The 24,696-nt window shown below is 42.7% G+C and overlaps 1 protein-coding gene across 6 annotated transcripts in view; it reads left to right on the plus strand.

The window, feature by feature from the left end:
• Positions 1–1,958: 1,958 nt before the first annotated feature.
• The window catches only part of arhgap12b (Rho GTPase activating protein 12b), a 70,359-nt gene continuing 47,621 nt past the window's right edge, over positions 1,959–24,696 (plus strand). For all 6 annotated transcript variants that reach the window (XM_065948833.1, XM_065948834.1, XM_020638577.3 and 3 more), the window contains exons 1-2: positions 1,959–2,115; positions 9,933–10,702. In XM_065948833.1, the coding sequence (XP_065804905.1) occupies positions 10,025–10,702 (678 nt within the window). In that variant the 5' untranslated portion in view covers positions 1,959–2,115; positions 9,933–10,024. The remainder of the gene's footprint in view (positions 2,116–9,932; positions 10,703–24,696) is intronic.

A 24,696-nucleotide genomic window follows, 5' to 3' on the forward strand; every position in this document is an offset into this window, starting at 1 on the left:
AATTAAGCTATACTTGCAAGAGTTTACAATGTTAACACTGAAAGAATGTAAACTGTACAGAGGTAGTGATCCAGAGGATGTTTGTCATAATAACACTCAAGAGTGAGTACAATGGGTTAAAGGGTCTTGAGATAAATAAAAAAAAACAAAGAACTATCAATTAAAAACTATTTTAAACAAAAGGAAATATAATTCCAATGTAATTCTATTACAATCAAGTATATGAGATTTAATTTATTTTATTAGTATTTCCACATCACATAATATCCTCATGACAGGCATTACATTTTTACCAAACAATAAGCTGCTGAAATCATGTGTCTTTCGTCACTTCCCTTCTCACACCAACAGGGAGCGCTTTAGCACAAATGCAAATTCACAATGAGAAGTGGTACGGTTAGATTAATGTTGAGACGTTCATACATTATTCTAAAATAATGCAAACAATGCATTTCATTGCCTGAGGCGTATTTCAGTCCCCTTATAGTCTGAGTGTTATCCATTGAGGAGTTGCCATGTTCCTGGATAATCTGAGCACTAAATCATTCATGAACCTGCCTGCATGGTTAAACTCCCTGCTGTGATTGCCAGATACAGCTCTGCTGAGTTGGGAGGGATCATTCTTTGCTTTACATACCTTTTCTGATGGTCGTATATGGCTTTGAGAGAACAGAAGTTGTATAGTTTTGATTAGAATCAGTAGGCTGTATGTGCAATTATCATTTTGATTGAGGAGATATCAAAAATAAAACTATTCAAGATTTAACAGGGGATTTCCAGAAACTCCATGTAAGACCCCCGACTGTCCGCGGACCACATATTGGGAAGCACCGGACAGTGAGGTGTTGAACCTGGAAGGGGCGGACCGGCCTCGGGGCTCTGGACGCCGTCTATCAGCGCTGACAGACGGGTGGGGTGGGAGAGACAGACAAGCGTCTGCTGGGTTAAAGACCAAAACGGCGTCAAGCTACGTGGACACACACTGACTGGAACCGGATTTGAAATAACACTCACCATCAAAATAAAATAATACTATTGATTAAAAAAGATAAACAGTACAGACGCATTGAACACACAAACATTCAATCAGGAATGAAGGCAATAATTTATTATACTATCAGTTATCATACTTGGTGACTCAAAATGGTTAGAAGTGCTTTTAATCATCATCATATATATATATATATATATATATATAAATAGCCTGCATATATCCCCACTACTGTGATATTATTAAAATATATAAAGATCGAGAGAAGTAGACTCTTCTTAAATAACAATGCGTGACAATTTAGGTTTGTATTTATTTTAGGACACGACTATTTTTTTGTTTTTAATTTGATCATTTTAAGTGAGCTTGCAAAGCATCGTATTAAGAAAAGACTTCAAAATAAAAACAAACAAACAACAAACATAACATTCACTCAGTGGTCATTATTTTGATACATAAAATAAACATTAAACATTAAATGATTTGGAGCAAGTACTTCAGCCCACTTCACACAGACGAAGTTATATATAGTTATAAACATATAGTGTATATATCAATCAAGCCAAGTTTATTTTTATACAGCCTTTCAGAGACATTCAATTGCAGCTCAAAGTGTTTTAAAGGAGAGCGGGAAAGTGATTGACAAAAGGCAGATTGTTAAAAACTATTTAGAGACCAGAAGAATTCAATAAAATAACAATTAAATAAATTGATGAGAAAAATAATGATGAGAAATAAAAGACCAAGCAATAAATTAATTGGAAATATATGTAAATTAAAACAAATTTAAATAAAATATCGATTCGAAATGATGAAGTTAAAAAAATAAAATAGCCTAATGTAAAAATAGAAAGGACACTTGAAGAAAATACATCTAGATTCACCATGCAGCTTTTTTTTAATATAAAGTTTTACTTCGAAATTTTAGACCGGATGTGCCGTAGGTTCCAGAAAGTAGCGTGACAGCCCACAGAGAGGCGGGGGATTGCGAACAGACCGACTGACTGGAGGTCTGCTGCGGACTTAGTTGGAGCTGCAGACAGTAAAATAGGTGGGAAAAGTTCGTGCTAACTACCTTCACGTTTCAAACGGAGCACAGAGAGGCAGCGCTGGAGCTTTTCAAGGTGAGTATCTTTTACGTTTGTGCGAGGCTTTCTCCTCTCCTGGTCAGCGCAAGGCGATTGGCTTCTGTCGGAGTTACTTTGTTGCTATGCACGCTGTTGCAGAGCGGAGGGTTTGTGAACCTGCAGTGCTTTTGTCCAGGCACGGAGAAGCTGCAAAATGTCACAAAACATGTCTCCAACTGGTAATTTAACATAAACACGGGCCTTGTTTTTGTTTTAAGATAGGCTAACATGTTGGTCATTTAACAGTCCATGTGATAGCGTCAGCTTGTGAGGCACGCACCTACAGATTTGTGGGGCTTATTTCCTCGCGGTGTGTTTGGCTATTTGTCCCCGTCAAAGGGGGGCTTTCTCCGGCAGTCACGTCCCTGCCCCTTCCCTCAGTCCTCGGAATTCTTGATGATACCGACTCAGAGTCCTTTGTCATGGATGCACATGGATTAAACTCCTTTGTGTTGTTTTTCTGCAGTCTGTGGAGGACTGGAAGGGACCCTGCCCCCCACCTATGTCCTCCCCCTCATCACCACCACCCGCCCCAGGCATGCTTTGGCCGCTCATGTGCCCACAGTTTATAGTCCCATGCTGCTTGTATTGGCTGCATAATTACAAAAGAACACTGTTTTCATGCTCGGCACATCCACATATGCAGCATATAACTCGCAGAGATACAGTGAAATAAAGCAGCAGCAGCAGCAGCAGCAGCAGCACATGTTGGAGTGGATGCTGCTTGGCCACATCTGTTTTGAATGAAGCACAGGGACAAAGGCAGTTCCAGTCTCAGGGTGTTTTGCTGCTATGTGGCTGGTCTGCAGATGTATGCAGACAGGAGCACAAGGTCGTGATCTCTCCGATTGGCGCGTACCTTGATTTTCAGGCAGCTGCAACCCTGTTTTTTTTTTTGTCATGTTTTTATAAAAGTGCATGTTTAAAAGACTCTCGATATCTTCATATTCCTGTTACACAACAGGAGCTGCGCACCCAAGAGCTTTGCCTGCAAGGGGTTCAGATATATTACAATTTTCCACCAGAAAAATTTGAAATGATCCAAGTTTAACTTAGAGTATCAAATTATTAAAGTTTTTCTCAGGGAACAAGGCTTTGTGTAGATTTAGATATCTGTTTACAGATACCATAATGTCAAATTTCCTGTGCTGTCAAATCAGGAAAGAAGCAACAAAATCCACATGATCAGTGTGATGACCAATCTGGTGAAGTTAATTGGTTAGAGTCGGTTGTTTTATCAATTAAAGCAGCACATACAATAGAAAAAACACACAATTTTGCACACAATAGCCTCACTTTGAAAACCCAAGATCAAACCTCTAAACAGCCAAAGAACAGTGGTGCTTTGGTTCTTTTACACAGACTCCAGTTGTTAAATCACTGCTGCTGTGCCAACATGTTTCTAAAAAAATCAGCAGCATCGTTTGGGCACAGAGCAACAAGTTGGCCAGCGCACTCCCCCTGAGACTTCACTTTGCACTGACACCATGCAGTGACTGGGATTCAGTTCCAGTGAAATTTACTCAGTCTGGTCCTCGGCCAAAACGCTCCAAGACACAGGAGCAGTTTGAAGAGAGACGGGGGGGGGGAGTTGTAAATTTCTGCTGTATTGTGACCGAAAAGTCAGTTTGAATTTATGGTGAACAGTAAGTTTTGTGGTGGTGACTTAGTTGTGGGGCCCTGCAAACCAGCTGGGCTTTGAGGTTAGTCAGAGGTTTGATATGCCTCCTGTTACTCCACATTTAATGCTTTAATTTAGGCTTATTTTAATGTTTTTTTCTGCCCTGCCAGGTAATGACAAAGTTTGACTTTTATCATACAGGCCTGACTGATATGGGATGACCAGAAAGAAGAGCATTACAGTAATCAGCTCTACAGGTGATAAAAGCATGAATAAGTGTCTCTGCATTGGCTTGAGAGAGAAACTGTCAGACTCTGGCAATGTTCTTGCGGTGATAAAATGCCTTTTTTGTAACATCCCTGATATGAGGTAGGAAGCTGAGGTCTTTGTCATATATGACCCATAGGTTTTTGACCTGCTCACAGGGATTAAAAGACAGTTCTTTGAGTTTGTCATTCAGTTTATCTCTCTGTACTCCTGTACCAATAACTAAAACCTGAGTTTTGTCCTGGTTGAGCTGTAAAACGTTGTCTGCTATCCATAACTTACTATCTAAAATACATTTAAAAAGGACATCAATTGGCCCTGTGTCATCAGGAGACACGGCAATCTAGAGCTGTGTGTCATCAGCATAACTATGAAAATTGATGCCGTGCCTCCTGATGACATTTCCTAGTGGTAACATATAAAGGTTAAAAAGTGTAGGACCTAAAAATGAACCCTGGGGAACACCACATTTCATTTTATAAACTCCAGATGAGCATTCACCCATACTTACGTAAACATTTTCTTTCAGTGAGATATTATTCAAACCAGTTAAAAACAGTACCAGAGATGCCAACGACGTTACGGAGTCTGTTTAAAAAGAATTGTGTAATCTACCGTATCAAAGGCTGCACTCAGGTCAAGTAGAACTAAAACAGAGGGCATTTTTTTTTTTTATCAATGTTAGACCTGAGGTCATTCACAATTTTAACTAGCGCTGTCTCTGTGCTGTGATTCTTTCTAAACCCAGATTGAAACATTTCACATGTGCTTCTGGAGTTCATAAAATCATTTAACTGATTAAAAACAAGTTTTTCTAAAACATTTACTTAACAATGGCAGGTTAGATACTGGTCTGTAGTTATCTAGTACAGTTACATCTCAATTATTTCTCTTCAGAAGAGGTTTGACGATGGCAGTTTTAAAAGCAGTGGGGAAAACACCCATCTGAAGAGAATAGTTAAAAATGTTAAGAAATTCGGAATTAAAAAAGCCATAAAAGTTTTTAAAAAATGATGTTGGGATGGGATCTAAAAGGCAGGTTGCTGGGTCTAAGTTGAGAAATAACCTTTCCAAGCGTTTCAGCATCAACCAAGACAAATGTCTCCAGTGTTTCCTCATTTAAAAACAAGGATTCTTGAGTGTTAAAATTTGCAGGCTGATAGTGGGACAGATTTGATCTAATGAAATCTATTTTACTTATGAAGTGGACTGCAAGATCTTCACATTATAAGTCTGTAGACAGAGTGGAAGGTTGGTTAAAAACGAATGAAGCTGCTTTATACTCTTCTGCTTGTCTGGATTTTCTTTTCCACTCTTTGTTTATAATGTGAAAACGTCCCGTTACAAGTAGAAAGGTTAAAACTGTCTAAGTAGCGTCAGACTCTGTTGTGTCGACTGCCATCTGGGATATGTTGTAAACACGATACTGTGTTTTTTGTGGCGTCTTTTCGACAGGGAAAATCTCCTGCTGCGAGGTACATGTGTGAAAATGCAAGGAAATCTGTGGAGTGCATGTGTGAAAAGGGCTCTAGATTTATTACTCTTAACACTGTCTGCAGAGTATATAGCAGAGCATTACAGCTGGGCAGATGTTTAGTCCGCTCTAGTATTGGCTGACGATGTGTTATATTGTAAATATGCTTAAATTGCCATATATTTCTTCATTCTATTTGCATGGTCGTATCAGTACAACATAGGTGCTAGATCCACCAAAAGGTTCAAATTAATTCAAACACAAACTATTAAGATAAGCTTAATGACTTTGCCTAACATTTTGTTGAAATCAGTGCAGGTTTGAAATATTCTATATCGTTTGGGCTTGAGAAATCAGCCCTTCAAATTGATTTTGTTATGGTGGGCATCTTGTTTTGAGCTTTAATGTTCAGGATTAATGTCTCCATGAATAAGACACATATGAAGGTATCTTTGGACAAACACACCATGACATTCTCATCTTCTAGTCTTATCGTTTAACGTATTACATGTTTTATGTACTAAGGAAACACACACACACACACACACACACTATAAAGTCAGTGTGAGAAGGTCGGGACGATCACTGTCATGCAACATCCCTGATAGTGCCCTTATCATGTGCGGGACTCGATGCCCTGACAGACGCCCGACTACATCTCTGGCACCTCAGCTGATGGTGCGAACTGTAGATAGTGTGTGAGTGGCGTTAGAGGTCGGGTTACATGAGGATTGTGATAAATCCACAACAGAAAAGTACAAAGAAAGTGTGTGTTCCTCGAGAGACAGTCATTCATAAACGGCTTGGATATGGGTGTGTGACATGATGACATCATGGCTGGAGCTTGTACTGGGACAGGCACGGACTAGGCTGCTGCTGTCAGACACAAACACACTAAAAGCCCTGGTGTGATGTAATCGTGTGTGTGTGTGTGCATCATCGTTTTGAAACAGAGAAAACAGAAACTATTTCTGCTCATTATGATCATGCGCCCTATCTCTCATGGGCCTCCTCTCCGACACAGACAGCTCTCACCACCGTAAATCTATTCTGGGTGCGTAGCTGTCGGTCTGAGCGTCACAGTCTGTGTACATATTCCTTTACATAAGGACGGGCCCCTTTTAGCCTCGTGTTCTCATGCCTCACTAAAAGCACCTGCTTCTGGCGACGGCGCTACCAGGATGTCAGAGCGAGGCGATTGCTATTTTAGGGAGGAAGAAGGAGAATTGGATATGAGGGGAGCGGCGGCTCTGTAGCATCTCCTCTGCTGTGGGACCGCTCCTGTTACTTATTTAGGTTGACCGATGCAGGGAGACTCTCTGACGGACGGATCAATGACATGCCTCATCCCAAAACAAACCGTGCAGGAGTGGAGAGGTCCCAGCTGTCCTCTGGCTCGCACTCTGACTGTGTTTGATATATCTGGAACATCCCCGTGAGGTTTTTTTTTAAAGAAGATTTCAGACTGTGTGTTGTAACTGCATTAATGTGCAATCAGGCTTAGTGAGTAAACATAAACACATCTTTCCAGTGGATCATGATGTCAAATTTGATGAGACACTTTGGGCATTATTTAAGGTGGTATAGTTTGAACTAACAGCCTAAATAAAAGCAACAACAGCCAGGCACAGCAGAGTTATTATCTTGAAAAGCTGGACATGAACAGACTCTTTCTGTTTGGTGTCAACATCACTCCTTTGATTCTGGTTGATTTTGACTACATAATTCAAATGTAGGGTTACTAATTGCCATCAAAAAATCTGAATGTGAAGAGAGAAAAACAGGCTGAGCTAAGGTTAGCAGCAGCTCTGTTTGCAGCCCCTGAAGCCCCTCTAAAGAGCCAGAGAAACGCTGATATTTGTGTGTGTAGATGCTACATTCAGTGTTAACTGTATACTAACTGTATTATTTTAAATCACTGGATCTGTTCGTGTTAAAAAGAAAGAGACCTCCGCAGATTGTTTAAGCTATACTGCGAAATGCCTTGTGAACTCCAACATAATCCGAATTTCCCCCTGGGATTAATAAAGTATTTCTGATTCAGATAATCAATGTTACTGTAGGCTATATGAGGGGAACCTCAGTGTCTTTCGAGTTAAAGTAAAGCTTTTGAAGAAATAATCCAAATCTAAAATTAGAGGCGGTGACGGCAGCTCAACTAGCAGCCCCTCATGATGTCCTTTGTCGGCTAAAGAGAATCAGAATACGTTGTTGTGAAACATCTCTCTGATTTATTTGGTGTTTCAACCTTTTTAAATGGAATGAAGTCGTAGAATTGAATGATAGACAGCTTACGCTTCCATGAAAATGTACTATATTTAAAAGTTTCATTTCTGAAAAATTGTGTCTTTAACATAGACTGAAATGGAAGAAGCCTGAATGACCTCAGGCATCTGTAAAGGCCCTGACACACCAAGCAGGTGGCAAAGAACAAGTGGCGACCAAGGCCGCCTGTGGTATCGCCTCACGTCGCCTTTTGTCTTGGCCAAAAAGTTGCACTTGAACGCACCGCAAAGACTACAGCCGACGGCCAACCACCATGTACGTTCTTCACATGCATGAGAGGCTATAACTCTCCATGCCAGCAGGCGCCGATAGTCTGTGATCGTCATTCCAAAAAGAGGAAGAACGCGGATAAATAAACCGTTGTTATGATTTCTCACCGCTGTCGCTCACCACTCGTATTATAGGTACTTCTAATCGAGAATTATGTCTGATAAAATGTTGAAAATGGCGTTGGCTATCATGACAAATGTGAGATGAGCTAACCATGTGTGCCACAGGATGATGTTGTACAGCAGTGAAAATGAGAAAAGAGATGAAGCACAAGAGTTGAAAGTGACATCTTATTAGTGAATTAATGAATCCTGCACTTAACCTTTTTAGGGGCATTTTATGTTCTTTAATTGCTGTATCTTGATATCAAAGTTATCACAGGCCACATATTGTGTGTATCATATCGTATTGTATGGTGAGTTATACTCCACAAATCCTATCCCGGACTACTGTCATGAGAAACTTCCTCGAACTGGCAGCATTATGTAGCAGCATTGACGTAGTGAAAAAAAAAACAGTCTTATGAACAACATGCTAGCCCTTTTCTGACTGCGTCTTGTAACTGTATTCATGTGTGATGTGTGCAGAGCGGGACTATTTAAAACATCGCACTTTATTTTTGGCTGCAGTCTCTGAGGGAACATGAGCTCCGGGGAGTTGTTGTAGTCACTGGATCGCCTGCAGGATGAGTGTGTGAGGGTCATGTTGTCATCACCCTGAGCTCTGCAGAGGCCGGTCGGGTTACCAGGCTGGATATCCTGAGCCGGGGTGTAGGTTAGCAGAGCAATCAGTGTAGACTGTCTGTTGTGGTTTTGGATGATCAGAGAGAGGAGATGGCCTGTGGTGTTATTTACTCCACTCACCGACGGAGTATGTCCATTCTGGGAGAACACGCCGTCATAGTGTGAGTGTGCAGCTTAGCGGTAGCACTTTGTGGTTATGGTGAGCAGGTGAGTAATAAGGCAGGTTGTGACAAGCTGTGAGGTTTTTACAGTGAAATGGGAGCATGTTTGGGTGGTTTTCTGGCTGTTTGATGAATTACAATATTCATGACATGAAGTATCATTTTAAATGCTGCAGAGGGTCTTGCAAAAAAAAAAAAAAACAGATGTTACACTAGTTGACGATTAGCATGAAGTTCATCAACATGTGCTAAAGTTGTCTCCTGCTAATTTTCAAGGATTTTTTTCTATGATAAAAAAGACAAACAGGTAGGGGTAAAATAAGTGTCTCTTCAATGCCCTTTAACACAGTACATAATATATAAAGAGGCTACAAGCCATGCTGCTGCTTACATGATATCTGCTTGTTTCTAAGAGCTCTGCGTCTTCCTTCATTCAAAAGTTTTTACCAAAGAGTTAAAAAAACCTCAATACAGCAATTTCACGTTCAAAAAGTCCCTCAAAACTGTAGGAGGGCTGCTAGCAGGACCTATCACTATTCTCCAAAAGAACGGACGTGTATTCAACTTTTTTCTTCATGAACAATTTAAAATTCTTGGAGGTTATATTCTTAGTTCACCCTTACTGTTGTTTTAATGCTCCAGTAACTCTCATTTTACTTTTTCTTATTCACAGATGATACTCACTTTCCTCACTGGCAGCTTAAACAAGGCTCTGCAGTGTAAAGTGGGCGTGTACTCCAGTGTGTATCTCAAAAGCAAGCAAAAACAGCAAAGTGATTGTCGTCATCATTTCTGCTCTATGATTGGCCGTTAGATTTATCTGTGTTAAGTTTATCATTGCTATTGATGTTAATTTCACAGTCACAATCTCCTAACTAGCGATGAAGATTGTATTGATAAGTCACAGTTTGAACTGGCCTAGGGTCCTGTGTGATAAAATGTACCTTGTGACATTTAACTGAAGAACTCTTTCTGTGTCTTTTCTCCTGCAGGTCAGCAGTTCCTGCAGTCAGACATGAGGAGCCCTCCAGGCCCTGGTTGCTGAGCAGCTGAGGTCAGAGATCAAGCGCTTGTTCCGGCAGCCATGGCTGACAGAGAGGGGCTGCCCGTTGCTCCGGGCCAGATCTACATCGAGGTGGAGTACGACTACGAGTACAAAGCCAAAGACAAGATGGTGAGCATCCGCCAGGGAGAGTGGTACATGCTGGTGAAGAAGACCAACGAGGATTGGTGGCAGGTGAGGAAGGACGAGGGCACAAAGGCTTTTTACGTGCCGGCGCAGTATGTCAGGGAGGTGCGTCGGGCCCTCATGCCCCCCCAGAAGCCCACTTTGAGGGCAAAGCCTACTGTATTGGATATCTGTCGAGCATCTAATGAGAACCTCAACAGACCCCAGCCGGAGATGTCCAGCTTCGGGCGGCCATCGCCTTCCTCCACCCCGTCTCCATCCTCTGATCGGGTCACTCCGCCAGCTCTGTCTAAGGATTCTAACCAGAACCTGGGGAGTCCCCTTCACTGCAAGGTGGTGGCGGAACTGGTACTTCTTCACAACAACAATAACCATCACCACGCTAACAATTCCACATTGCCAAGGACAAGGGCGGACTCCCCTCCGCTCAAAGTGGGGGACAACCACAACAGAAGTCCAGACAGTGATAAGACGTCCCCGCCGAGCGAGCCTCCGGGAGAGGGGCTTAACAAGCTCCATAACGACTCTGAGTCTGGGGACGAGCTGAGCAGCAGCTCAACAGAACAAATGCAGGTAAGATGCTACTGTACTCTTTTGAGAAATGGCATAGGTTTTGAATCTTTGACGTGTTGATGAGGTTTTTGTTTGCGAGTTTTGCAGTAGTTTTAAATGTACAAAACGCAGTCACAATACCAAAGTCAGTATAGGCTCCATAGCTCTGTTTGGTCTGTCTTTGCTGCCATGCAAACAGGAAATTTAAAGTACTGACTCCCATGAGAAGCCTTGGTTCTGTCCTTTTTCATAATCTCAATTATGCCTTCAGTTTTCATTCTTTTTCTTCCACTGTCTTCGGTTTATTTCCCACCCTGTGCTCATTTTGTTCTCCCGGGCTGGCTGCAGATAACCGCCTCTCGTCGCCATCACATCCTGAGATATTGGCTGTTCAGAGATTGCATGTTCGTCATTCCCCGTCTCTTGCAGAGCCACATTCATCCATCAGCCCCTACAACGCTCGACCTCAAACAATTTTGTGCCTCATTTGCCGGATTCGAAGAAAGCAGCAACAGTTGCAGGTGCTTATTAAATCTTCTGCTGTTGCCCAAGGAGGGTAATTTGTCTGGATTGTACAGATGTGTGTTTTTTGGGTGGCGGCTGCTTTAAATGGGTCATTAAAGACTAAATGGTACGTTCACAGCTCACTGTTTAATAGAGGGTTCTGTAATTGAGAGCCATTAGCCACATTTAATACGAGCAAATGCCAAACACTACTGATTGGTTGTGTGCTTTTCTTTTGCTGCTGCAACTTTTGCTCGAAAACTTGCGGATGTCCTTGTAGTACTTTTGTTTAGGTATTACAGCAAAAAGCAATTGCCTAGATGCAGATGATCTCAAAGGAGTCTGTCTAAAGTGATTGCCTTCCAACAAAAACACAAGTAAGTTCCCTAGTTGTATCCACTACTATTTTTATTTAAAAAAAAATACTTTGCAGACCCAGTCAAAGGGCTGATAGCGCTGCTGGACACAGAAATGGTTTGAGTAATAGCTCCCCTCCCGTCCTTGTAGGCAGTAGAAGCTTTATAAAATGCAGAATTGAACTCTGCAAAAGCAGCAAGCATAGACTACAAAGACATTAAACCATGTCAGTTCATCATTTTGAGTAAACAGCTGCAAGTCAAAGCTGATTTCCTTGTGTGGTCATCCCACATCAAATATTCATGCATTAGGGTTCTGACTAAACCTAAAACAAGAAACACGAGCCTTTACCTCTCCCTGTTTTAGGGTCTCTAAAATGCTTATTAGTGTGGATGCCATGCATCACCTCAGCAACAGTTGTGGGCTTTAAAACAAAGCATAGTAGTATTGATGTTGCGTCGCTCTGACTCTGCAGCCCCAGCATTGATAACTCCGGCCTTCTCCCACCTCCATCGTATCTGTCTCATCCCTGTGTGCCAGGAGAACAGGAGAGTGAGTGGAAGGCACCAGGAACTGGGACGCATCCTCCCTCGTCTGCAGCGGAGGCAGATCAAAGCAGGAAAAGGAGGAGATTTCCAGACAGTGGGAGTCCGAGCTGCGCTGCTCTTCTGAGCCATTTTTTTGGGGGTGGCTGAATCTAGGCAGGGTCAGCTTGTTTGAAGGCTCCAAGTGCTGCTTGGGTTCTTTGTTCCACAGGCTGCAGCAGCCTCCTCCACCACCGTGGAGCGAACAAAGAGAGACGGGCTTGAATAGAAAGTAGGTCATATCTGCCGAGGATCAGTCTGTTGCCCCCTGTCGCCCCGCCGTGGGGACCGCTCTGTGAGGGAGTGTGAATGCCATGTGTGGCGCGCCATGTGAAGGAAGGGAAAGTGAGAATGGAAGCATGCTAACACGGTTTACAACTTCAGAGCCCCACAAGACAGACGGCTAAATGGTTTGGAGGTTGATTTGACATACCTCAAAAGCCCCCATCAAGGCGAGAAAAAGGGTTGTTTTTGTGTGTTACCGCCTGCCATCACCAACCTTTTTGAATTAATTTCACGCTTGTCAAACCACACGGGCCAAAGTAAACACACATTTCACTCTCGGCCATTTACATTTGCATGGGCTGCTCTTCGCACTGTTTTGTGTCAGGCTACAGTATGCTGGAGGGGCGGATAAGAAACAGACAGCTGACAGGATTCAGGGAAACCTCCCGGTGAAGTCTGTGGTCGCTGCGGCAGGTGGAACCGCACTCCCTCGCTCTTTGTGCCATTCGTGGTGTTGTTTTAGTACGTCCTGTTCGGCCTGCTGCCAGGCAAATGAATGACCCTGCAAAAAACATTTCTTTCAACTCCTGTACTTCCACTGCTTCAAGTCAATGCTCGGCTACAGACTGGGGTTGAATGAGAGATAGAAAACAAGAGGATCATTTTGTGACGTGCTGTATTTTATAAATTGATTTCTGAGAATAATTACTGACTTTTTAGAATCTGACCTACACTAGATTTATGATATTTTGCAGATATTTGGGTTAGGAAAATTACATTTTGTCAGTTGATACTTGATGTTTTTAAGAAAAAGAAAGAATCCCCTGTTTTCTGTAATACAGAGTGGCAAGCAAGAAAGTCAGCATAGGGCATTTTTATAGTTGTAAGAATCGACCTACACTTCAAGTTCTAAAGTCCAACATAACGGAAAGGCTATGTGGAGAAACAGTGAAGGAAAGAACAGTGGAGCAAAACAACAGACAGGCATGATGCAAAGCTGCAGCCCCATCTCTGCTTGACACGACGATGCTCCCAACTCAACACTGACAAGTGTCAGTGTGACGTCAACTGAAGTCATTCTTAGAAACAACAACAAATACAAGTGCTTGTGGAAAAGTTTTTTTTGGGGGGGGCTTTTCTTTCCCTTATTTTTAGAGACAGGACAGTGGAAAGAGTCAGAAATAGGCGAGAGATGATTGGGAAATGATATGCGGGAAAGGAGCCACAGACCGCATTTGAACCCGGGCCGCCAGCTTGGAGGACAATAGCCTCCGTACATGGCAAGCACGCGCTAACCACTAGGCTACCAGTACCACTGCAATGCCAGAATTTTAAACTTCAACTTGATTCTGGAAGAAGTCAAACCATATCGATACATGTTTCAATAAAATGGCAACAAAAAAATAAGTCCTTGGAAAGTTGGTTATTACTTTTAATTGTCTTAATTTTAGATTGAAATGAGGCTGAGAACTTCACACCTGCTTCCATACTCAAAATTAAAACTTAAAGTTATGTCTCCATTATACACTTTCCCTAAGGAGTTAACACAATCATCAGGAAACCCTTTTTTTTACGACAAAGACTGCTGCAAAAGGAAGCGAGAGCTGCGACTGAAAGCTTCCGTACTTTGGCTGTATGTGCTGCTGTGATTAAAAAACGTCATGCACTTGGATACAACGTGGCTAAACATCTTCTTGACTCCGGTCTAGTCGGAGTTTGTTTGGGGGGGGGGGGGGGCGAGCAGAGAGAACTCCCATGATTCCCCGCCAGCCTCGACATTATCTTTTTGTTATTGTTTTGATTGAGAGCCCCGGCTGAATTTACAGACTGTGCATTTAAATGTATGTCTCATGCATAACCTTTGACGCAAAATAGAAATGTTTAAATAAAAAATCAAATCCAATTTTTACTCTGAAACTATTAAATGTTGGAGAGTTATGTATTTGGAGAATATACACCCGTACGTGACAATATTCTTTGTGGCAAATAAACCAAACTTGTGACATTGTGTCAATAACTTGGATGAAATTAGGTGAATGTTTCATGTTTCTTGATCGCTTCCTTAACCCAAACTCGGCCTCCACAAACAAGCTTCTTCTCTCTCCCTTCTTAAGCACACACTCTGTATGGAAGCTGCCGCTGGATGAATAGACGGGCAGCCTGATTGATGGATTTGTCGCTGTCATGCCTCCGCTCGAGTGCCAGCTGGCCACCTCTAATTGATTAGATTTGATCTCTGGGTGACGATTAACGCCTCTGTGTGTCTGCATGCTTTCCATATGTAATTTGCTTATCTCCGGGACTCGGGCAGCAGCAGATCGCTGCAGCCCACTCCCCTCCTCTGCTCCTCAGCACTATGAGGGGTGGCTGGGGCTTGTTGACACCCCTCCCTCCTTAAAGCACAGCTCCTATGCTCTTAAGGGATTGGCAAAATAAACCTCTTTTCCACACTTCTCAAGAGGCTGGCAGAGGGATGGAGTGTTTATTCTCTAAAGAGCATGTGGAAAACCTTATGATTTAAAGCCTGTTTTTCACATAAACATATTGAGTTTCTCTACGCCTATCTTTTTTCTGAGAGACGTTTTACCTTTTTTAAAATTCAACATGCCGGTAAAAACAAGCCCACACAGACTCAATCCTTACAAAGAGAGATATTTTAAATTGGGCTGTTTTGGAATCCACTTACTCATATCTTCTCATAGTGAGGAGGAAAGTTCTTCTGATGGGAAACGGCTCCTTTTCTTTCCAAAACACAGTGATTTAATGAGTGGATGAAAGCTCCGCCCTGGGTTTGTGTGCGAGGCCAGATTGTTGTTTTCCGTTCCAGAGACGTGTCACGTTGGGGGGGGGGAGAGACGAGGTGGCCCTGAACGTGTTTGTGTCTGTGGCTTTGCACCACGGAGCCATGCGGGCTGCCCTGCGCTCACTCACTGTCTGATTAGACTGACCTTGAGAGGCCTCCCCATCCATGCTTTTATACCACACACACTCCAAACAAGGCATCCACCACCACACTGAAGGGCCCTCCCTATTCTTTCACAATTCTGCCACATTAGGCTATCAAGAAACTCTTCTTAGTCTGTAACAGGCAACGCTCCATATTAATAACAAAACCAGTAGTTCCCTGCGATTACAAGCCCTGAAATAAGACATTTTCCAGTAAAGGCATGTCATGTTTGACAGAAATCTCCTGTCCTGAGCTCTCAGGATGCCTATAGCAACAATGACATAACTGGCTTGTAAGTGTATCCGGACGGAATCGCAAAGCTCTTCAAACAGAAGGAAACAGCTGAGTGGAGGCCAGAGTGTGTCTGAGCCTGCTGTGTGGTCTTCCTGTTAGCTGGCGGTGGCTACAGGAGGAGTGGGGAGGGGGGCGATTGTGGGCGTAGAGGGATGGGGACCAAGTGTGAGAGCCTCAGGCCCTGACAGAGCTCGCTGTATAGCCCCTGTGTGACAGCAGAGACCCAGGGACAGAAGGCCAGACGGATATGTTTTCATGTTTGGGTGAATCTGGAGATTAGCTGAAGCCTGTGAGCTTTAAACTTCTGAATGACTGCTTATCTTATATGAATGACTGGAAGAGGCAACATTACAAGGTCACCATTAAAGTTGGAGGAGAGCATTAAAACTGGATGTCATGAATGTCTGAGCGTGTGTTCAGATGAACGCGCTGTTGCCTCTTCCAACGTGGCTTGGCTCTGCTTCGTCGTATGTTTGCTGACTTGTGCAACAGAGCAAAGGCTGAGTGTGTATCAGGGGCTCAGCGGCGCGTTGAAATAGACGAGATGGGGGGTGGTGGTTGGGGCTCGTAAGTGCGCTTTGAAATTGTTCACTCCTAGAAAGGTTTGATTGTTTAACTGCAACATTTTTCAGTACATCAAACTTAATATTTATTATACAGGGATATGAGTTTCTTTCAAACCCCAACAGATATGGCTCTTTTTTTTTTTCTTTACCCGATACCTATTTTAGAGAGGAAATGATTACAACAAATGTGAAGTCTGATAGAGGGATGTTTTGAACTGGAATGAGCAGTGGATTGTGCACCAATTGACCTCTGGTTTATCTATATAAAGGTATTTAGAAGCCTACGCCTATATGTACTCCTGGCTTTTTTTTAAAAGTGAAGGCTGGCGTGTGAACTCTTGCCTTAAAGCTGTATCCATTCCCAGCAAAATGGCCTTGGCCTGCTGCCAAAGTTGCGTTGTGCAGTTAACAGGTGATCAGGCCGCTTTGTGGACACGGGAGAGACGTTGTTCTCCCTGTGTAAAGTTATATCGTATTTAATCGACCTGTGAAACTACAATTTTAAAGTGGAAAAGTTGCATGTTGTTACTTTAATTGGGTTCCATTGGCTTCAAGTGGACGCTCAAGGAACTGCAGTTTTTTTTTTCTCCCATCACCAGATGGTTGCTGCTTGGTGGTGACAGCATTTTAAATACCCCAAGCCATAATTCTCTGTCTGTTTCATTCTTGGCACACACAAAAACATTTATTTTGATGCTAATACATCTATAATACGCCCATACCAACCTGATAATCACAGGCAACTGATGCATCAGTCTGGCTCTAGTTTTCTCCCGTGTGAAGCAGAATGTGTGCATTGTTCACAGAAAGGGCAGCATGCTGGATGATTACAGAGCCTTTCCCTCACACACTAGAAGATCCTGGGAAGCTTTTCAGTTTACTGTACAGAAAAGACCTGTTCCAGAAGATCCCTACGCCACAACAACCTGCTAATTACATGTTAGCGGATTCTTTGCCTGCATAGTTTAAAATCCGTTGCAGAGCTCTCATTACGGCCAATCTGTAAAATCAGATGAAATCTTTTGAAGTAAGTACAACAAATATGTGCTTTTCTTACATAATGCGCTATTAAATACCGGCACATACGAGTGCAAGCAGAGCTGTGAAGTGTATCCGTCTCCTGTTGGTTGTGCCTCGTAATCTGGAGCTCCGCCGAGAGTCTTACTCCCTGACCGGCTGAAAAGGAGGCCCCTGCTTGTTTTCCAGTGCATGCTTGACATTCCTGCCTCAGTGCCTACACACACTCGTACACACACAAACTCACACACATCGAGGCAAGCTAAGTCAATGAAGGTCTGCTCTCCATTCAAAAGCAAAGCACTGGACCTTAATTTAATATTAAATCTGAGCCATTAGTGCATCCGCTGTGTTCATGTGAGAGTCTGTCTGCTTGCCCTCCTGCCTGCATTCTTTCTACTTCTCTTCTCTTTCCTGTGTCTGGGCCTCTTTAGTTTCTCTTCTACTCCCCCCCCCGTCTCTGTCGCTTCCTCTTCTGCTGTCAGCCTTGTATTCCCCTCTGCTCACCTGTCTCTCCCTTAAACCTTTGTACACTGAATCGTGTTGTCAGATGTGGTCTCACTGAGGAAACTCAGAGCCTCTGGTCTGCACTCCAACCTGTGACCACCATTTTTTTTTTCTCCTTTCCCCACATCCCTCCTGATCCATTCTCCTGTGATATAACAAGAGGATTAAGAAACCACAAGCCCCCCCAGGGTCTGAGCCTTCAAGACGACCACAAGAGCTAATGTTGACATCAGGCTCAGGGTTTCGCAGAATTATGTCTGTTGTGTAAAGGTGAAGGATTACACCTTTGTAATTCTTCCCAAAGTGGTGGATAATAGATAAGCTATACTCCAGTCTTCAACGCCTTTATATTGAGGTATAAGACATATATTTCTAAGATTACCATTAGAATAATTTCATAAAATATTCAGTGTTCACCTCTTTATTAATTTTAGAAACATGGAGGACAACCCTTTTGTAACAGATCATTATCTGTTTCTCCCGTTGGGGCTGGGGTGACTCATCCGCGTCATTTATCATAGAAATGCTTCACTTTGCATAACGTGCGTCACCGCATCACACTGGCTTTGCCTGTTTTAAAAGGGTTCCCCTGTTAAAAGGAGCTGTAGCTAAAAATACTCGCCCATGATGATCTTTTATTACTGGAAGAAACTGGAAGAAGGTTTTAGACGGAGACCAAACAATGCTGTGCAAGCTCTGTGAAGGAAGTTAAAGAAGCCTGAAGCTCTTTGTCAGGACGACAGTGTCAGCAAGACAACACCTTGTTTACTTTTCATCTGCACTCAAGTGTGTTTAATTTGGATTGAGATGTTCCAATGTGTTACCCCTTCCTGATACCAATACCTAGGTTAGAGCGTTGGGTGATAATGACAACACCTCTGATACTAGTGTGATTTAAAAAAAAGAAAAATGCAAAAAAAAAAAAAAGACAGACGTTGTGTTTCAGGTGTTTCTGTGATGGGTTGGCACGGCTTCACAGCTTTTGGGAGATCAAAATATTGCATTGTTTCACAAAGCATTGGCTGAGTTACAAAGCTTTTGCAGCTTCTGTTGCAACAACTAAATGGGATGTTCACACTGTAAGATAATTTGTGGGGCACCCATTGACTATCAACTGCCAATGATTTAGATGCTGGATTTGAACGCAATACGTCGGTGATTTCAAGGTGCCCATAATAATTGTTATGCAGGTCAAGACTTCCTCCTCCAGTCTTACTGCTGAACTAACTTGACATGTAATAATGGATTTGGGGTTGAGAAACGTCATCCAAATCAGACTTGTGAACTCACATGCAGTAAAGTGTTACAGAAATGATTAAATTGATAAATTGAAGCCTATAGGGTCTTTGGTTGCATCTTCACCCATGCTCTCTCTCTCTGCCTCTTTTGCTCTACTCAGGGACTGTTTTTTTTTTTTTTTTTTACCGTATCCAACCAGAGTCTTCTCATGTGATTGGCATCACTTGGACTACAAACAGAAACCGGAACCCCTCAAACTCCCAGAATCTTGCCCGTTGCCTTAAGCAAAGACTTTATTTATCTGTTTCCCCCTCTGACATGCCAGGGTTATAACTTCCTAACACTCACAAGCAGCTAAAAAGCCTCTCACATGATTTGTGCTTTTTTTTGCAGCTTTAACAGTCAGCATTTTATTCTCTGCCTGTTCCATGAAAGAGCCACCAAACAACAAACAACACAGAGGAGGAGTAGCTTTGTGATTCAAGGTCTCCTCTCTCTGTCTTTCCTCTCCAGCATCCACAGAGCGGCTCTGCCTGTCAGCCTGTGACGCTGTGTGGCGGTTATTCACAGAGCTGATGACGGGGATACATCACCTATTTAATTTGCTCCCTCTCACTCTCTCCCTCTTCTTTCCCTCACTCCATCCGCTCCCAGTGCTTTTTTCAGTCCCTCCCCTGTCGCTCCCCGTCCCTCTCTCTCTGGGCCTGGCTCACTGCTGTAGCTCGGTTGACTGGGACAGCATGTACCCAGAAAAGGTAAGAACACCTAAGCTGGCCTGCTTTCCGATGGCGCAGTCATTTATTTTCCTCTCGCTTCCTCCCTTCGCTTCCCTATCTCGCTTGCAGCCAAAAACATTTCTGGATCTCTCCGTGGCCTGGCTGTTTTTGCTTCCAGTGAGATTTCCTTGACCCTTCTGCCCGTGACACTTCACTTAAGACTGACAGCGCCAACTGTTGAGGGAACTATTAAGAGTTTGATAGGGTGTCAGGGCACGTGTGGGTGTACTTGTGTGGGATTTATTTAGCTAGTAACTTGACCACCCCCCCCCCACTGTTATCCAAAGAGGTCTCTGTTTGCATACAAGTGATGGAGGCACTGGGCTCCAAGTGCACAGTTACATAACCGATGCTGGCTGCATCCAGAACCTTTTAAACAGCTGCTAGTCATTTTTCCCCCTGCAGCCTCTTGCTCTGGATGAGCACACATGTCAGGCTATGCTTACACGCAACCCTCTGAGGACAGCGACCACCGTCTGGGGACCCTTTTCTCTTCAGTATCACCTACAAATGTGTCTGTGTTAGACATATGTGGCTATTACTGACGTAAAGTGAAGCCGTTTAGATATCACTTTCCAGATGTAAAAGCGTTTTTGGCCTCTGCAGGGTTGTGCTGTGCTTGTTTATGTGTGGTGTGCCCCATTTCCGATTTCTCCTATTACCTCTGAATCCACCTTGGGGGATCAGAGCCAGGCAGCAGAGCGCTAAAGTGGAGCACCGGCACTCCCTACAGTGCTCCGCTTTCTGTTTATAACCCTCTGCCTGTTTCCGCCCACGCTGGTGTTTCGACTGCTTAGGAACTGACAGAAATTTGAATGTTCCATGAATTAAAAAAAAAAAAAAAGGAAAATTTAGTGGAAATGCTTGTCATATTTTAACTGTCTGTAGATTCCCATGATTCCTGTTTAAAACACAGAACTCAAGACGAGTAATGTGATTAAGGATAGAGTGTGTATCAGAAGGGGTCCTGTGCAGCTGTTTCTGTATGGAATGCGTTTTCCTGTTGAAGAAATCAATCATAACTCAGTTTAGCATTGGGGCAAATTAATGTTAATCTTTTCTATTCTTCGTCACTGTCTTTTGGCTGCTCATTGCCTAGTTGCATCTACAACAGTTTGTATCTCTAAAGCCGTTCTCACATAGGGTATATATATGCACAAATTTCTATCCGTTGATTGCATCGGAGCGTAGGCGTCTTTGAACATCAAGGGGCATGTATTGTCTCTGTCACAAGCCATTGCTGTCACTGAATAATTGGTGTGGCTGCTTAGGAGACAAAAGATGAGCTGTGAAACCAACAGCTCTGTGAAACTACCACTATAGTCTGTCACCAGAGGTCATTCACTGTGGATAGGAAATTATATTGTGGGTTGTGAAAAGAGGTAGAGGAGTAACTGTGATTTTAACCTCGACATTCTTCTCATGACACTTTGCGGCTCAGTTAATTGATATCATTATCAGTGGAGTTTGTTTAGCTTTTGCATATGTCATGCTTTTTTTTTTCTAGAAGTTCTGTTTGAAAATGAAAAATGATGCAATGCGTTCATATTAGCACAAGAATGTAAAGTTCATTATTTCCCAGCTCTTCAAACCAATACTTCAGTCAAACCCTTCTCTGTTTCAGCGTACCCTCATAGGTGGCTGTTTCAAGATGCACATCAGCATCAGTTTGAATTGATCATGTAGCCTTTAAAGGTATCCTGTTGTGCTTGTTTTATGGTACCTGTCAAGAGTATGTGTTAAGGTTTGTTAGCATCTATTTTAGGGGCAGGACCCCTATATCATTTAGAGTCTATTTCTTGGACGCCTTTTGCAGCTTTTTTTTTAGGTACCCTTTGCGAAGGTTACAGTGTGCCCAGTAGCATCTGGTTCTAAGTACCAAGTAGCCTATGTTTTTAATACAAACTTTATCAGTTTGCATTGTTTGATCCCATTAAAATCTGTTTAAAGGTGCCTTAAGCTGGAGTTTCAAGGTATCTATTGATGTCTGTTAAAAATCCCCTTTTAGTGGCTTTCTCAAGGTACAAGTGTCTGTTTCAAGTTACTCTTCAACGACTCTTTCAAGGTCCTACTTGGTGGTTGTGTGTAACATTTGTGGTACCCTGTATCTGCTTCTCTATGTCACATTATAGTGTCTGTTTCAATGAACCCTTATGCAGCTAGATCAAGGTCCACTTGTGTTTTGTGGTTTATTTTCTATCTTTCTGATACTTTCTTGACTTAGAATGGTGTTTAAGACAAGAAAACAGCTGTGTTAAGTCGAGGACACAAATCAAGTGTTGGTTAAAAACTACTATAACCTCACTTTGACTTTCTGTTTCACATGGTACTCGAACCAATGATCCCTTTACCAAATAATATTTAAGCATTTGAACCAAGTGGGTTTAATAATAATTGTTGTAAATTACTTCCCTTATTGTAAAAACAGAGAGAACAGCTTGTAGTAGGTAGGATGTGTCGCTCCAACAGTCCACTAACAAGCCATGAATCAACTTTCCAGAAAGTCTGTTTTTGTCCTGAGAACTTTCCACTAGCAGCTGTGACTGCACAGAGATACTACAGAGGAAAACAAAGGGGATACAGAGAGACAGAGTGCACACAACACCACTGTGGATCAGTCTGGATCCTTCTGCCAGCTTTACAGCTTTGTACCCAAACAGTCAATTCAACAGCAAATCCAATTTTAACACAGCATCAACACACATCCTGTAATTGCACTCTGATGGGATTTCAGCTCTGTAGGGAGTCTGCCAACCGAGCTCTGCCTTTTGGGTACATAGTACATGTCTCTGTGCATTTCCTCAAAGCTGGTCCGAAATGGCTCAGAGATAAAACAGGAGCAGGAGGCTGATCAGTGTCTTCTCTACCACATGGAGGAGACTTTCCAAGGCCGGCAGCCTTTCAGTGCCCTTGTTTTTGATTGGCAGAGAGGCACTCCCAGTGTCCATTAATGAAATGGATATGCCAGAGGTAGCGGATGTCTCAGTGTTCCCTTCATGCTCTGTTGGCTCTGCGACACCATTGGCTGCTTTGATCACCTCATTGTACAGTTGATTGACAGCTTGTTGATTATTCTGTCACCAAAGGATTACAGAGTTTCACACATAAATGTAAAGAACAGCGTGTGTTTAGCCGCACGGTTTTAAAAATGTGCTTGGAAATCTGACTGATATAGAAGTTTTTCAGGAGCCTTCTGGGTTTCATATTTCTTCATACACTGCTGCTTTTTAACCTTGGACATTGGCCAGCTCAGTGTTATCCATCTGGGCTGAATAGGAGAAAAAACAAACACCTGTTTTTGTTGACACAATCCTTTGGTGTCCCTTTCACCTAATTAAAAGCACTCAAAAATCATTTCTTCAAATGTTGAACCCAGATTTTGAACACAACTATTCAAAAATGCTAATCCAGTGGTTGCACTGCATGGTGTGGCATGTTTTAACAGTGCTTATTTCACAGAGATGCATTCATGTAATGACTTCAGAAGAGTCTTTTTAGCTTGTGGTAGGTGTCAGATAAAACACTTAACACTTAAACTGCTTACAGAAAGACAATCATTCAAGTTTTGGGCTGTATACGTACAGAGACGACATTTAATGGCGCAGTACAGTTATGAAGTGAAATGATTGTAACATCATAAGCGCAAGCTTGTTTCGCCTCTCCTGGAATTTCTCTGTTTTGACTCTGTGGGAGAGCAGACAGGGATTGTTTACCACTAATGGAGGTTACATAGACTAAATCCATTCTGCTAATGTTTGCACAGTGAAGGGACACAAGATAGCTGAGCTCATTTGACCCCAGGCCTGCTAACCATCTGCTCAGACACACATACCCTAATTAATGCTTGTTTATATCTTTTCACTTCATTTCCTTGTTATAAGTGCACTAATATTTCTCTCAGTTTGACTGGCATGTTTTGCCATTAAGCCCATTTCCATGGTTACCACTTAGATTCACTTAGTGTAGGAAACATTACCCTTGGGTATACACTGAATTGATATTGTTTTCAGTTAGGATTAGATTTTCCAGATTAAATGCAAACAATGAAAAACATATCAGAACAACAACCTGATGAAGATGTGATTGATAACAAAATGATTCTCTCTGTTGTTCTGGTGCATCAGTAAACAGGTGTTTAAGTGTTTTGTACATGTTTTGCTTGGAATGACTGCTACGTTAACATTGTATCGTATAGATTAAAGCACAGAAAAACAGACCAGACCAGAGTGCCATAATGATCTAAAAAGTGTTGTAGGCTTAACGCACCAGCGGGGTGAGGGGCTTACAGGTCAGCCGTGCCTGGACAGACTGCCCCCCCCCCCCCCCCCCCCTCAGCTCATGTACTAGAATGCAATCGTCTTACATATCTGGATTAAGGGGGTTGTGTACGGTACATTCCAGGGTTAAACCTCCCTCCATCCTCCCTCCAAACTCCTGATCATCCCATAGGAACATGCTCCAACAGTTCTCATCTTGTTGAACAATGTGCTAATTTTCTTTTGTGCTATTGTTTTTTTTACTCTGTCGTTTGAGGGGAAAAACAAAACTGTCCTCGTACAGCAGCAAGTGTGCCAGACTATCGATTCCCTAAAACAATCAGAGTGAACAGGAGGGTATATTTGCTGCTTGGTTCCATGTCGTTATTGTTGCCTAATTCACAAATGTATTCTTAGTTGTATCCCTGGCTTGAAGTCCCTGTTGGCAATTGAAAGGCAAGTAGTCTGTCTTAGAGTGGGAGGGTTATGTGGTTGCTCTGTGGCTCAGGCCAGGACCCCCACACAGTGGCCACTACAGAGGTTTGTTGTTGATCTGCCAGCCAATCCCCAGGCCCTTGAGCCCTTATTGATCTGAAATGAGAGGGTGTTTGCAACCATGGAAACATATTTAAATGAGACAGCTGCCACTCCAGTGCCTATTGGGGTTGTGGCGGATATGTTTAGCATGCTCTGTTTGAAGATCACTTCTAAGACAGAGAAGCTACTTGACACAGGGATGCTTG

The sequence above is a fragment of the Labrus bergylta genome, chromosome 20, assembly GCF_963930695.1.
Source record: "Labrus bergylta chromosome 20, fLabBer1.1, whole genome shotgun sequence".
NCBI lineage: Eukaryota > Metazoa > Chordata > Actinopteri > Labriformes > Labridae > Labrus > Labrus bergylta.